This window comes from Labrus bergylta, chromosome 4, assembly GCF_963930695.1.
Source record: "Labrus bergylta chromosome 4, fLabBer1.1, whole genome shotgun sequence".
In the NCBI taxonomy this organism is placed as follows: Eukaryota; Metazoa; Chordata; class Actinopteri; order Labriformes; family Labridae; genus Labrus; species Labrus bergylta.
In genome coordinates, this window is record NC_089198.1 from 8,802,269 (window position 1) to 8,816,710 (window position 14,442).

The window sequence follows — 14,442 nt, forward strand, 5'->3', positions numbered from 1 at the left end:
AATGTTTGTACCCCCTCCCTTCTTTCCTCCCCGTTCCTTTAACAGTAGCCGACGAGATTAACCTCACTCCTCGTCCTGAGACCAAGACAGGTAAGGACCCCGGTGCACTGAAGGTAGAATGGAAAGATTCAACCATCACCATCATTTCTCTTCAAGTTGCATATCTGAGGCCTGGGACTGAGAGGTAGAAGTGGTGATTGCATCTGATGTTAAACTTAAAAGCCCTTCAGGGGTCTTATTGTTCAGAAGGTACAGCTGTGTTATGATGATACACCATTAGAACTCAAAGTTTCTCAGCTCTAATTCCATCAGTTCAATAAGAGAGTCGTGTCAGAATAGTTCTACTTTCATGATCTTCTTGCCGTGTAAAGCAGCAACAAATTAACTTTTAACACCTCCTGTGAACAATTCCAAGCAAAGAAATACCAGGAGAATGGCATCAAACTATTGAGAAGTAAATGTGCAGGAAGTGTTTGCAGGAGTTTCATTGAGTCATAATAAAGGAGTATGGCAGCATTATGATGATGTACCAATGGGATTATCACAGGAGAATGAACACTTATAAAATAAAGCCCTGTTAAATGGACTCTATTTCCAATGCAGCATGTGGTATACTCTTCATTCTCAGGTGTTATTGTTCCTATGCCAACTGTTTTACAGATAAATGTAACAAATGAGAAAGGCGGCAAAATATGACACTATTTTTTAAGAGGTTTATTCTCTGGCTTTTTATGCCTTTGTTTAGAGACGGGACGGTGGATAGAGGCAGAAATCAGGGAGAGAGAGAGAGAGAGAGTGGGGAATGACATGCGGTAAAGGAGCCACAAGTTGGACTCGAACCCGTGGTGTCTGCCTGGAGGACTACAGCCTCTGTATACATCTGGCATGTACATCAAGTACAAGGCTACCGGCGCCCAATAATACACCATTTTTAACTTAGAAATATTTCTTCTTTAGTAACTTTCTTACTCATGAAAAGTGCACATCGTTTCATAAATATGTACAGTACTCAAGATTATGATAAAAATACATTTTATTTATAACACCCTTTACATTTAAATGAAAATCTCAAAGTGCTACAATTTCAATAAAACCATAAAAACAGTAGCAATAGTCAAAGTTAAATCAGAGTTAGAAGATAGATGATGAATACCTCTGAGTCCCAGGTCCTTCATATCATCTCAGATCTCTCTCTGCAGTCCCATATTTCCTTCATTTACTCTTTGTTTTCTCATAAGTAAACTTGATAATTATTTATTATTTTAATGGCACATCATTTAGCTGAGGGGAACTCTCTTAGCTGCAGAGTTGAGCCAGAATTCAAAGAGGTTTCATTAATTAAAAAAATAATAAAATGACAAACTACAACCAGTCTCTGCAGCTTTGTAGAACCAATCGATTCACTACAAAGATAGAAGGTGACACAAACTGTACAGGAACAACAACGGACCACATGAACTTGCACATATTGATCTTCAAATATGAATCCAGTTGTTCACACTCAGAGGGTTTTATCCAACGCTCACCTGTTTCTGCATTTGGGAAGTGTTCCCTGTGTTGGCTGTTTCACTCTCTCTTGACAGGACACATTTGTTAGTCTGCAGAGTGAAGACTCACAGTTTGAGGTCACATCTGAACATGTTTGTGAATGCAGTTAAGTGTCTACAGATTTGATTTTCCCCGCTTTTTGCGTCAGATGCAGCTGTAGCACTAATTGTTTTGTGTGTGTGTGTGCGAGTGGAGGGAGAGCAGAAAAAGGCAGCCGGTCCTTGATTAAGGCGGCGTGCTGACACCGAGTCATCCGTCATTGTCACGTCTTGTGTATTTACACTGTCGCCTGGACTGAATAGAAGGCCTTTCTCTGATGTCAGTGACTTGGACAGAAGGGATAGATGGAGCTGAGGAAAGACATGTAGAGAAGGAGAAAGAGGGGGAGGAGAGTTTGTGCACTTTAAAGTAACTTGCAGGTATGACTCTGAACTCTAACTCAAGAGTAGTGTGAAGTCAGAAACAGGCAACGTTTGAACTTAAGTTTCAGGAGGTGGAAAGATTTTTTGGTCTTTTATTGACACCAATGAGATTTTGTGCTGAATATTTTACAAGCAGTGTCTGAAGCAACAGATGAGTCAGCTGCAAGATTTCTGTAAGGTCATAACAAAAAGTGAAAGTTGACAAGTAAGCATGTCGTTACATCTCAAAATCCAGATGTGTCCATACCTAAATGACAAAGTCAGTCACTCTCTAGTGCTTTGTTCATTGGTGTATCTCTTTTGTTGGAGTTCTGGGTTGACATGCATCTGTTGTTGAAAATCCATCTTGTAATATGGATATCATATAATATCATAAAGGTGGAGTCAGTAGAAATATTTGTTGCAGCTTGTAAATGTGACATTCAAACTGGGCTCCTCCTCCTGGGCTCATCGCTGCCAGAAGCACACAGTCACTGCAGAACATACTGTAGTGTGTATGTTTACTGCTTGTACCCAACACTGCAAGCTACCACATGCTAGCACATGCTAACCACCAGTGTTTGGCACCTGTCTGTCCAACAGAAAGCAGGTCAACTCTGCGTCCACGGGCGAAAGCCAACACAAGGTTCACCCTCGTTTTAGAATGTGCAGGAGTTTGCCCGCATGTATAGCTAATAAAAACAAGACATTCCCCCAGTACCTGGTGCCTAGGACTTTTGTTTCCGTTGCACCTGTATCTGTTGACTTTTACGAGTACTACATCAAAGTTAACATTCTGATATTGTGACAGCTCTACAGACTGTGCTTTGTGCTCTTCTTCCCAACAAAGCAGAGGGCTGTTCATCATGAGTCGAACCCTTCTGCCTCTTAAAGAAAGTTTTTCTTTGCCACTGTAACTTTGCTCAATGTTGCTTGGTTCTCATGGTGGATTAATGTTTGGTCTTTGTACATAATATAACATAGATTACAGTCTAGACCTGCTTCTTTTTCTAAAGTTTGTTGACATGACGGTTGTTATGAATTGGCACTACACAAATGCAAATCAAGCGAGTGATTGTGTAGGTGGGAATGGGCGTGTCTATACCAGTATTTGGTGATATCTAGTTTATTAATGCTGGTTTCCCAGAGGTTGCCTACCAGATGTTAAAAGCCTGGTTTAGTTTAGGGCACTAGATCTACTACAGATATGGTCATGTTTGGACAAAATAAAGCAAACACAGTGTCAAATTTCTAAAATATTTGAAAAAAGGAGCCGTGCATCCACTCAGCAGAGGTAATGTTACTGTCTTTCCATCGCTGATTATCCCTAAATAACACTTAGTTAATTCAAAGGTGTTCAGTTTGTCATGTCCAGAAATGGAAAACAAATAAAGGGTGTTTAATTCAAAGGTCTTTGTCAACCGAGAAGCAGAATTGTCGTCTAATAGTTTGGTCACAGTCACTGTTTGAAACACTGCTGGAGAGTGGCTGTGGCTGTTACAGGATGACTAATCAGAGATACACACAGGTAGAGACATATAGTGTCTCTTCTCATCAGACATGTAAGTGGAAACTAATTGTATTACCCAGTAAGAGCTTTCTACTGCTCCCCCGCTAAAGCCATGAAGAATGGGAAAGCTGTGTGAGAGCACTTGTTCTTGTGATAATTAAGTCGCCTTCATCGCAAATCAAAGAATGTTCTATAATTAACCCGCCATTGTTTTATCAGAATTAGAGTGATCTGCCTTTAGAATAAAAGTCTGAAATGAGATACTGATGGTAATTATTCCTCAGGGGGATATTTAGCGTGAAACCAAAAAAAAAAGAAGAGTCGGAATTTTTCCACTTTGGATTCACTTTCCCATAATGCTGAGGGCTAATAGATTTCACCCTGTGTTTTTTAAGTGTCCTGGGTTTATTTTCACTTTGAGCTCCCCTGGTGTCACTTTACCAAATCACTCCACCAACCTCCACTCTCCAGTAAGTCCAAGTGATCCATGGTCCATTAACTAAAGCTAAAACAAAACCAACCAACTGAAACCAAACACTGTGACAGCTCTGACGGACCGATATAGTAGCTCCTGTCTCCTGATGGTGATTGGAGGTTTATTGACTCAGGGTGCTACCACATGTCGGACAAGGACACTCACAGTGATGGTGGACAATGCTGGACAGATAGCGGCGTCCAGCAATCAGCAGGATCCCTTCTAAAGCTGACATTAAAAGTCTATGTATATAAACTTTGGGAATTAGGGTTAGGCCAACAGGGTCCAGTGTTATCGCGTCCTGGATTAGTCCTTTGAAATGGCCCTCCAGAGATTGAGAAGAAGTTAGAGCTGCAACAATTAGCTGAAAAATCAGTTTGTTGCTCAAAAGGAAACTTCATTTTTTAACCTCACTTAATTATTTGATCATTTTTCAAACAAGAAAAGTCAAAGATTTGCCTGTTCCAACTTTAAAATGTTTCTTTGTCAGATTTGACAGTAAATTCATTTCTTGTGCAGTTTGACTGTTGGTTAATCCAAAGAAACAATCAAACTCATCACCATGGAAACATCACAATTCAAATGAATTATCAATCGATAATGAAAATGATCTGTGGTTGCGGCCAAAGTAGGATGGTGGTGACACGCTGTATTACACTTCATTTGGGGATATGTTTAATAAATCTATTTTTAAAACAGTGTAACTTAAAGTTGACCCCGTGGTTTCTTCTCAGGCGTCACATATTGTAGGAACTATAACAGCCTTGGGTTGATATGGTTAGGTTCCTTAAATTTAAATGTCAGATGAGGCTCAGTGGTAGAGGCGGTCGTCTCTCAACCCGGAAGGTCGGGGTTAAATTCCCAACTCCTTCAGCCACATGTCCTGTATGTCCTTCGCTAAAACGATGATCCCCTGTTTCACTTTCCCACCACTTGGGCGTTCTTTTCTTTTTGGGTGTGTTCATGTCATTTTGACTGACACAAACTGACATCCACTACACCGTTATAGACTATATTCACAACACCAACTTAATGGAGACGACAGAATCAGTGAAACCAAAGAAAAGGTACCTTTGCTTTATTTGGAGTCTTACTCAGTGACTCTGTTGTTGCCAGTTCCACGTGAGTGCTGGTGTCAAACACCTAATCTGACCTCTCCTGTTCCAGCTGCTTCATGATCGCTGTGTGTTTGTTGTTGTAAGCCTTTCAGTGCTTCACTCGGTAGGATCATGTTTATCTGCAGATGACACTGACGCAGATTATTCCGAGCTGACTGACTGGTTGCCAGATATGAAATAATCCATTTAGCTGTTTGACACTCTGTGTTAGCTGTGTTTCTCGCCCTGATTATTCATAATTTTTCAATTTTTTTACCCCCAAAACTGGAAAAAAAAAAAAAAGACAATAGCACTGACTCATTTTCACTGTACTCTCTGCTACTTCAAATCGGTCTTGGTCTGATGAATGGTCTCAAGACCACTTTTAGAAGATCTTGATCTGGTCTCGGAATGGAAAGCATTTTTACTCCGTCTTGTCACGGCCTCCGACTGGGCGGACTCTGGATTTTATATCATGACCGGTCCAGACCACCACAGAGAGGCTGTTTTTCCAAGTAATTACTGTGATTGGAAGGAAACACCTCTTTCTAATAACTTAGAATTTCAATTCATTCGTTGTTAGAGTGTTAGGTCTAAATAAGTGACACACCCCCTGCACACTGGACGATGATTTTCAGTGATATTTATGGTCTTGGTCTTGACTCAGTCTCGGTCTTGAGCTCGGAGCACTCTGGTCTCGGGTATGTCTTGGACCCGGTTACTGTGGTCTCGACTACAACACTACTCTCTTTGGCCAGTTAGTCCTGAATAAAAAGAACGACATTACACCCTCTTCATTGTGTTTGAAAGTCTTTAAAAGAGAGAAAAAAAAGCTCCATGTTGTTACCAAACACCATTTGTCAGATCTCCAACACGGTGTAAACAATCTTTCTTTCTTTTTTTTCATACCGCTGCTGAAGTGTGACTGCAGCGAGTGGCGCTGGGCAAAAGCCTTTAAATAAAGTGGGTGTGCAGCGTGAAAAGCCTATCAGGCCCGGCTCTCAGTGAGACGTTAAGGGAACAGGACAGACTGATGAGAATGAATGGGAGACCGCCAGCACACTAGCTTGTTCACTCTGCATGTATTCAATTTTCTTTTTCTTCTTTTTTTTTTCTTCCTTTCGGGTCGGTCAAACTGTAAACATAAAGCCTGGCATTGTTTATCAGCTTCTCCTCCAGATTTTGCTTTTTAATTCTACAGCCCTGGCAGGTGATTTGAATAAATTTCAATATATTTCACCCTAATCGACTGTATGAAGATTTTAATTCTGTTTTCAAGGCAGCCGAGTCCAATATGCTTAGAATAATAATTGAGATCACAAAGAAACCTGCCAGTACACTAAATGCTTTGTGATTTAAAAGTCGCTCAGTGCCCCAAATGAAGACAAAATGGAAAGATCAATCATAAAATGTTTTATAGTACATTATATAAAGTTATCATCTGTTATGTTCTGTATGTTATGGTTGGCCGCCAACTGTCCACAGCAGATCAATAATGTCTTAATCCAGGTTGATATGGAATCACAACCATAATGGTGAAGGCACAACTTCCTTTACATACAATACCTGAATCTGTACAGATTTAGAGGTTATAACGCGTTTAGAGAACCTCCAAGAAATGACATCACAAGTAGCTAAAATACTCATATAGGGCTTTCACACTTGCAGAAAACTCCTGAAAAACTCCTGATATTTCCAGGAGGAGCTGCCCAATTTTTTCATTACGACTTAACCCGGAGTTTCTCCTGCCAGACGCCTACTATTTTATGAGCTGATGTGAGAACGCCTCAGGATATTCTCCTGATTCTAAAAACTCTGGTTCTAGTTTTATAAAGAACTCTAAAATGACCCTTGAAACGACCTCACAATAAGCAAACGGTGAAATAAAATTCACTTAAACAGTTGGGTGGTTGAGCACTGATAGCCTAGCGGTTATGTCACACCCCCCTTGTATGGAGGTTGTAGTCCTCATTGCAGCGGTCGTGGGTTTGAATCCGACCTCGGCCCTTTGCTGCATGTCATCCCTCTTGCGCTCTCATCCCAACACTTCCTCTCTCTCTTCAGCTGTTGTATCCAATAAAGCCCAAAAAATAGAACTTAAAGAAAACAGTCGGGTGGTGTAGCTTTAGAAAAAGAAAGTGGAACAGAGGAGTGTAGATGTTTGAGTTACTGTTAGCTGGTTTTACTAGTTTGCACTTTTACATTCTTTTTTTTATCTCTTGTTTCATTTCCATCCTCTTCTTTCTCTCTGAGTTTGAAGTCTTTGAAATGTCTGTCTTCTTCTTGACTCAACCCTCATTTCACTCCAAACTTTAGTGCAGTTCTGCTCCTTCTTCCCTCATTTCTTTCTTCACTATCTCTCTTTCTCTATCGTTCTCTTTCTCTCTCTCTCTCTCTCTCTCTCTCTCTCTCTCTCTCTCTTTCATGCCCTCTCCTCCCTCACAGTGCCTCGTGTTAATCTGTCAGGCCTCGTGTATTTTGCAGCTCCTCCTGCTACAGTAACTCTGCACTGACACCACCCAGGGGATTAGGACTCTTCCATTTACCTCTTCACCCTTATCTTCCTACATTTATTTGCCACTGAACACATTCTCAGCGCTGTGAAAGGTGCCATATGGGAACAAAAAAAAAACATAATAATGTCTGCCCCCACTGTACAAATGTTCATAGTTTAATTAAACTGTCATGTTTCTCTGGCTTTGCTGATGGTTATTTTCGTTCAGTCGCACATCTTCGTGATATCATTTTGGAGTCAGTTGGGAGGGATTTTTGCAGACACACATGGACACACTCTCACAATCCATTAGCTTCATTCTTATTGAACTCAACAGCATCGAGGTTTAAATACGGTGTGTTGTTGTCAGAGTCGCTTAGTGGTCGTCTGAGACCTCGAGACCAGGTGTTTTCTTGTCACTGAGCAGAGATGCTGCACTAAAGCAGGCATGGCATTCAAACCATTTATACACATTTCACATGTCTGTGTGTTGAGAACAACGTTTCCTCAAAGGCTTTATATGTGATTATTCACACTTAAATATAATTTTAAAATAACTCTGTGAGTCATGACTGTCTACAATGGGTGTAACACCCGAGTCCCACTGTCTGTGATGTTTTCAGAGTCCTATCTTCAGTTTGTTTACATCGCCCGGACAGCCGGCTGACTCCTCCCCTCGCGTATAAAAGTTGTTTAATTGAGGGACTAGAGAAAAGAAGAATAACATACTGTACTCACTGCTTAACTGTGTTTCTAGCTCACGCTCATTTCAGGTAAATTTACATGCAGTGTGAAGATACCAGCATAATAAAGATCGCTAGCATTAGCATGCTAACACAACAATGCAGCGCGAGTTGTTTTGGTTTCATGCTGGTGCTCAAGGGCGACATCTGCTGGATCAAAAAGTTATCCTCTGATTCTTGATGTATGGAAGCTTTATAAAATGTCATTTAAAGGAAACATTTGAAAGCCTGATGTCTTGTTGTACCACATTTCTGACTTAGTTTTTGTCTATAAATTATGTATTTGAAAGTAGCATTCAAGATCCTTGGGGTCAGAAGTCTTCTGGTTTCCGTTGTTCAGTTTGGACTAATCATGTTTGAGAAGGCTTCGCTTGTTGGTGTTTGTGGTATTCAAGAAATCAGTCCATGTGGCGATCAAAACAAAAGTAGTTCATCAGTGGTTACCAGTGTTTGAATAAGCCTCTTAGTGTGTGTAGGTTATCTGTCAGGTCAAGTCACATTTATTTATAAAGCACATTTAAAAACAGCAGCAGCTGACCAGGACTCAAACGCTAACATATAAAAATAGGTTTTGACTTAAAAAAGAGGAGGCTGTTCCACAGTTTAGGGGCTTTGACTGCAAAAGCACGATCACACCTGAGCTTGAGCCGTGAGCGGGGAGACAGCCAGGAGTCCAGGAGGCCCCTGTCTGAAGATCTATGGGGCCTCGATGAAGTGTACTGTACAGGGAGGTCAAGCCATTCAGGGCTTTAAAAACAAACAACTTTAAAATGGATTCTGAAGTGTATAGGGAGCCAATGAAGGGATGCTAGGACAGGACTGATATGCTTATGATGATGGATGTCTTGACCATCTCCAGAGAGAGTGGGGCAGTTTCTCTCTGGCGCCTTTATTTTGGGGTTTCACAAGCTGGTAGTTTGGCAACCCCTCCACTAAAGGATAAATAAGTTGACTAAGAAAGAAAAGTTGTTGAAGCTGCTTCCTGAGAAGGACCTGATTGATTTCCAGGTTCTGTGTTACTGCTGTCCAGTTTACTCTCGATTGTTAGTAGACCTTCCTCTTCAGTCATGAAGAATTAGCCAGTGAGCGGATCCTTGGACAGATTTAGTTTGTGGTGGTTTGGATTTGGCGCCTTGTTTTGAATGTGTCACCTTGCTTCGTTTTTATGCCCTGAAAGTTTCTCTGTTCTTTTAAAATCCATCCTCTTTAATCATCCTGTTGTTTCATTTAGTAAAAGAACTCATAAAATAACTTCTCCTGCACAACATCATCACTTTATCCTTGAGAATGTTTTATAGGCTTTACTCACAACCAAGGTTAATGTGTACGTATTGATTGTGGATGCATTGTGTTATTTATCACTGCATTAGATATGTGTGGTGGTTTTATAAGGTTATGTTGACTTAATAAATTAAATAGAATAAATTAGGATGTAACCCAGACATATCTACGCTGTAGGATATTAGTGGCTTTACTTTTTGTAATAAAACATGTAAAATAGATGAAGCTTCTAACATTAGTTGGTCATATTTGTGAGTGGTTCTCAGCTGGACCCAACAACCAACAACTTCATGAGAAATCGAGTCCCAAATTTCTTATGTTTTCAACCAGTCAGAATTATTTCATGAAAGATTTTGTAGTTGGACCTCAGATGGTACAAAACCTGTGACAGATTAAAGAGGATTGAAAAAAAAACCCTGTTAAAAAGCCCTTCATGGACTTTTTCACACCATTTCTTTTATCCAGACACACATTCACGACCCACTTCTAGGTCCTGACCCTCCAGTTGAGAACCACTGGTATATAGAGTTTAAATTACAGATGTTGTCACTGAAGGTACTCTTAAGCCCTGTGTCCACCTAGCTTTTTCTCTGAGTGCCAGCATCTTTTTTAAAATTGTTTTCAAGTAGGAGAAAGCGACGACAAGCGCAGCAGCCAGCATCGTTTTTCCAAACGCTCCGCCTTTTTTTGTGCAGTCACTCTGAGCGCTCGAGCTGAAAATCTTTAAACTTTTCTGACAGGCATTGTTGAGGTCAACCAAATTTACATTTTCCAAATGTATAATAAACAGTTTTTTTAATCTCCTATGGATCGTGTCTTGTTCCCACATCCTCTTTGATCCGTGTCTGCTGGGGTGGAAATGATCTCAAGTATAAAACATGCAGTAAAAAGTAACAGAACAGTGTCCCTCATATTGTGGTCTTTGTCAAAAGACTGTTGTCATAGAGACAGGACAGATGTGCAGCATTTTTTATCTAACGCTTTGCTGCCTTTAGAAAACACTAGGTGGACATGGGGCCTTATTATTTGAGCGTTATTGCTTGATTACAGCTGCGTAACCTTGACCCCTCTCGAAGATAAATTATCTGTTCAAAAAATAGATTTTAGCTCCTTTTTGAGGCTTAAATAATTACATTGTGTTTTATTAGAAATGGACTTAGAGTACATCATCAGATGCCACACTTAAATATGGTTTTAGAAGAAGGTATCGATGTAGATATTGATGAAGCCCGCGCTGTAGAAGTTAGCTCGTTTGGTCCTTCATCGTTTCTCCTCTCTATCCTCCCGTCAGGTTCTTCCACAAGAGACGTGGGGCCATCGCTAGGCTTGAAGAAGTCCAGCTCCCTCGAGAGCCTCCAGACCGCCGTCGCCGAGGTCACCCTCAACGGGGACCTCCCCTTCCACAGGCCGCGCCCCCGTATCATCAGGGGGCGGGGCTGCAACGAGAGCTTCAGAGCAGCCATCGACAAGTCCTACGACCGACCGGCTGCGACGGAGGAGGAGGATGAGGGCATGGAGACATGTAAGACCATCTCTGTTCACACGCAGGACAACCGCTTCAAAGACTGTTTTGGGGTTTTTGAAAAATCTCAGGTTTGATCCAACAGCGTCCATCAACTGTTGGGAATCCAAGAAAATATCTGAATATAAAAGTGTACCATCATGCCTGTGGTGACATTGTTTTGAGATGTTACTTACCTTCACTAACCCAAAAATGAAAGCAGTCAGTAACATGTGTTGATTTAGAAACTCTCTCAGCTTCATTAAATGTTGGATGCTGCTTCCTTAGTCGTGCATGAGAGTGGCCGCAGTGTGACTAAAGCTCGATATCTCACAGCTGAGTTAATAACTGCTTCTGGCAATGGCATCTCGCTGTCTGAAGATCCAACGATTTACCTTGAGGTGAACCCACTGAGACACTGGCTCTCTAATTCTAAAACACATACCTGGTCACAGGACGCTTAGCATTACAAGTAATAGTCCAACAGATCAGTCGATTACAGACTAAATGAAGCACAAATCAATCGGCAAACTCCGTCTATAAAAACATACATTTGACCTCGCAACATATGGGAGATGCCTCGATCGATTCAGTTTTTTTTCTTACACATTTGAAAAACAAAAAGCCATCTTCATGACTTCTTCCTTCTTTTTTTTATAATTCTTTAAAGCTCAAAAATGAGATAAGAATTTCAGATGAGACAGAAGAATGACGATCTTTATAATCATTATAAGACTTTGATTCTAAAGTCCCTTCTCTCCCTTCCAGAGCGTGAAGAATCAAATGTTTTCAGCGTGAAGTGAGTCTCATCTGTTGTGAAGGAAACATGCTGTAGCACCTGGTACAAGCGACAGACGCAGTCACCTTTTCATCATTTTTATTAGTGTCTAATGGTCTCTCGTGATTAGTTTTTCATTGTAGAACAGAGCGCTTCGATCACTTATAGGATGTAATAACATTTTATTATATTCCATTTGGCTCTTACTGAGTTTTTATTGCTCATCTAAGAGACTTGTACATTTTCATTTATTAGGCTTATTGAGTTTTATATCTAACACACTCCCTCTTTAAATCACCTGTTGGTTTAAAAAGAGTATGTTCCCCCCCTCCATGTGTCTCTCTCTCCTCTCATGTCTCTCCCTCTCTCTCCAGTGGAGGAGGACACAGAGGAGAGCTCTCGATCGGGCAGAGACTCGGTGTCCACGGTGGCCGACCAGACGCCGCTGCCCGGCTCCGAGAAGCCCCTGGTCAACGGCACCAATCGAACCAAAGAGGAGAAGAAGAAAGACAAAGACAAAGACAAGGGAGGGAAGGAGAAGAAGAAGCAGCAGCAGCAGCAGGAAGGAGGGAAGGAGAAGGACAAGGACAAGGACAAGGACAAGGACAAGGGAAAGGCCAAGAAGGGCATGCTGAAAGGACTCGGGGACATGTTCAGGTAAGACAAAAAAGTCTTCACTTCTTTTGTGCAAACAGCCAAAGGAAGGATTAAACATTTCAACGACAACTGCTCCCTGATTCATAGCTCTAAAAACCTTTTTAATTCCACAAAACAGACAGGATGTGTTCTCTGAATCAGAGTTGGAGATAAGGACTGAGACATGTTCACTATCAGTGAGTCAGTTTAATCCACACATTAAGATCTAAATCTTCTGCACAAGGCCGATAAATTTAAATGAAGTTACTTTTGTAAGCCAGTTCCTGCATAAAGATCAATCAAACAGCCTCATCAATTCATGACCATTTTAAAAAGGCTTGAATTGTACCTTCATGATTGGCCCTGAGGGGGAGACAATAATGAACAGAGGACGGGCCGGGGCTGTGGAGCGACAAGTGTGAGGAAACACTAATTAGACTCCCAGGACAAGTTGACCGTCGTACTTTATTTTCCTCGTTATGAAGTATTTCTTTTGCAGGCTCTATATAAGATTTTTACCCGTCAAACAATATATTACAGTCAAATGGACAGAAACTGAAACATCCCATTAGTCTCCAGTCTATACCGGTCAGTAATGTATGTGTAGATGTCATATTAGGGAAAGTGGCAGTGACGGGGGAAGGAAAAAAAAAGAGTGCCTATTGTCTGGGAGAGGAAGGTAATGAGGTCCACAGAGAAATGAGCAGGTGAAATAAAAGATGGAGGAAACGTAAGTGCAGAAACTGACTGATGGAGGTGTTATTCTCAGAGAGAGAGAGAGAGAGAGAGAGAGAGAGAGAGAGCATGGTACAGGTACAATCAGAATGCACAGGGAGTTGTTTATAAGGTCACATATTCTCCTCCTTTTCAACATGATTAAATAAGTCTCAGAGCTCCTCAAAACATGTGTGTGAAGTTTCTTGTTCTAAATCCACTCTGATCCTGTATTTGATCATGTCTATAAACCCCTCTATTTCAGCCCTGCTCAGAACAGGCTGTTTCTGTGTCTGTACCTTTAAATATGTAAATGAGCTGTGTCTGACCACGCCCCCTCTCTGGAAGGGCTTGGGTTGCTCTGGCTTTCTCACCCCATGTCCTATTGTTTACGGTGAGAAGGCAGACTGAGAGGGCAGAACAAACACCTAGCTGTGGGAGTGTCACCCACCTGGGGGAGGGGCTACTGCCCTTTGTGATGTCATGAAGGGAAAATCTACAAACGGCCTGTTTGAGCACACATTTTCTGGAAAGTGGAGCAGGCAACAGACGGAGAGGATGGACTTTTCTCATCATTTGTAGACAGACTAGAGACACGTGTTAGTGTTAGGAAAACATGATGAAGTGTATTTTGCATATGTGACCTTTAAACCATATTTGAACGTGACGTAGCTTAGACAAAACACTTTGATAAAACTTACTAGCTTAGTCTGGGGCTTTGAATTCAATCTCACAGTCTTCATCAGCAAACAGAGTTATCTTCGCTGTCACTGGAAAGCCTCAGAGCTCCCATGACTACACTGAGACATCTACATGAATACTAATAGCTTCTGAAAAACTATAAGAAGTGGGCCTTGAATTCAGATAAATTTGCCTTCTTAGCTTCATGTCGTACTTAATGTCGGCTCTTTAGGAGAAAAAAAACAGATTTGTTGATTTCACCTTTCCATGTTGGCTTTGCATCTTCTTCATGTCATTCTTGTTGTTGAAGCCAAAGATGCTCTTAAACAAAGATTGTGCATCATAAGCGATGCCAATGAAAATACATACTTTACACTTATTCTACCCAAAGTGTGTGGAGGGTGTTTTCGACTCTTAATAAGAAAAACGATTAAAAGTATTTTTTAGCCACAAAAAAAATTGTTTCACTTCTACATTTAATTCATAGTTTTACTTTTAACATATTTTAAAGGTAGCAGTATCACTCGTGCTTAAAAATGTGCAACCTCTAAGATTCTTATTCAAGGAGGTTTTTATGTCAATG

At 41.0% G+C, this 14,442-nt stretch overlaps 1 protein-coding gene across 8 annotated transcripts in view; it reads left to right on the forward strand.

The window, feature by feature from the left end:
• The window catches only part of pard3ab (par-3 family cell polarity regulator alpha, b), a 270,589-nt gene that overhangs the window by 177,130 nt on the left and 79,017 nt on the right, over window positions 1–14,442 (forward strand). For 6 of the 8 annotated variants that reach the window (XM_065953638.1, XM_065953634.1, XM_065953636.1 and 3 more), the window contains 3 exons: window positions 46–90; window positions 10,841–11,071; window positions 12,203–12,485. In XM_065953638.1, coding sequence (XP_065809710.1) covers window positions 46–90; window positions 10,841–11,071; window positions 12,203–12,485 — 559 coding nt within the window. The remainder of the gene's footprint in view (window positions 1–45; window positions 91–10,840; window positions 11,072–12,202; window positions 12,486–14,442) is intronic. The other 2 variants (XM_065953641.1, XM_065953635.1) reach the window with 1 other exon arrangement.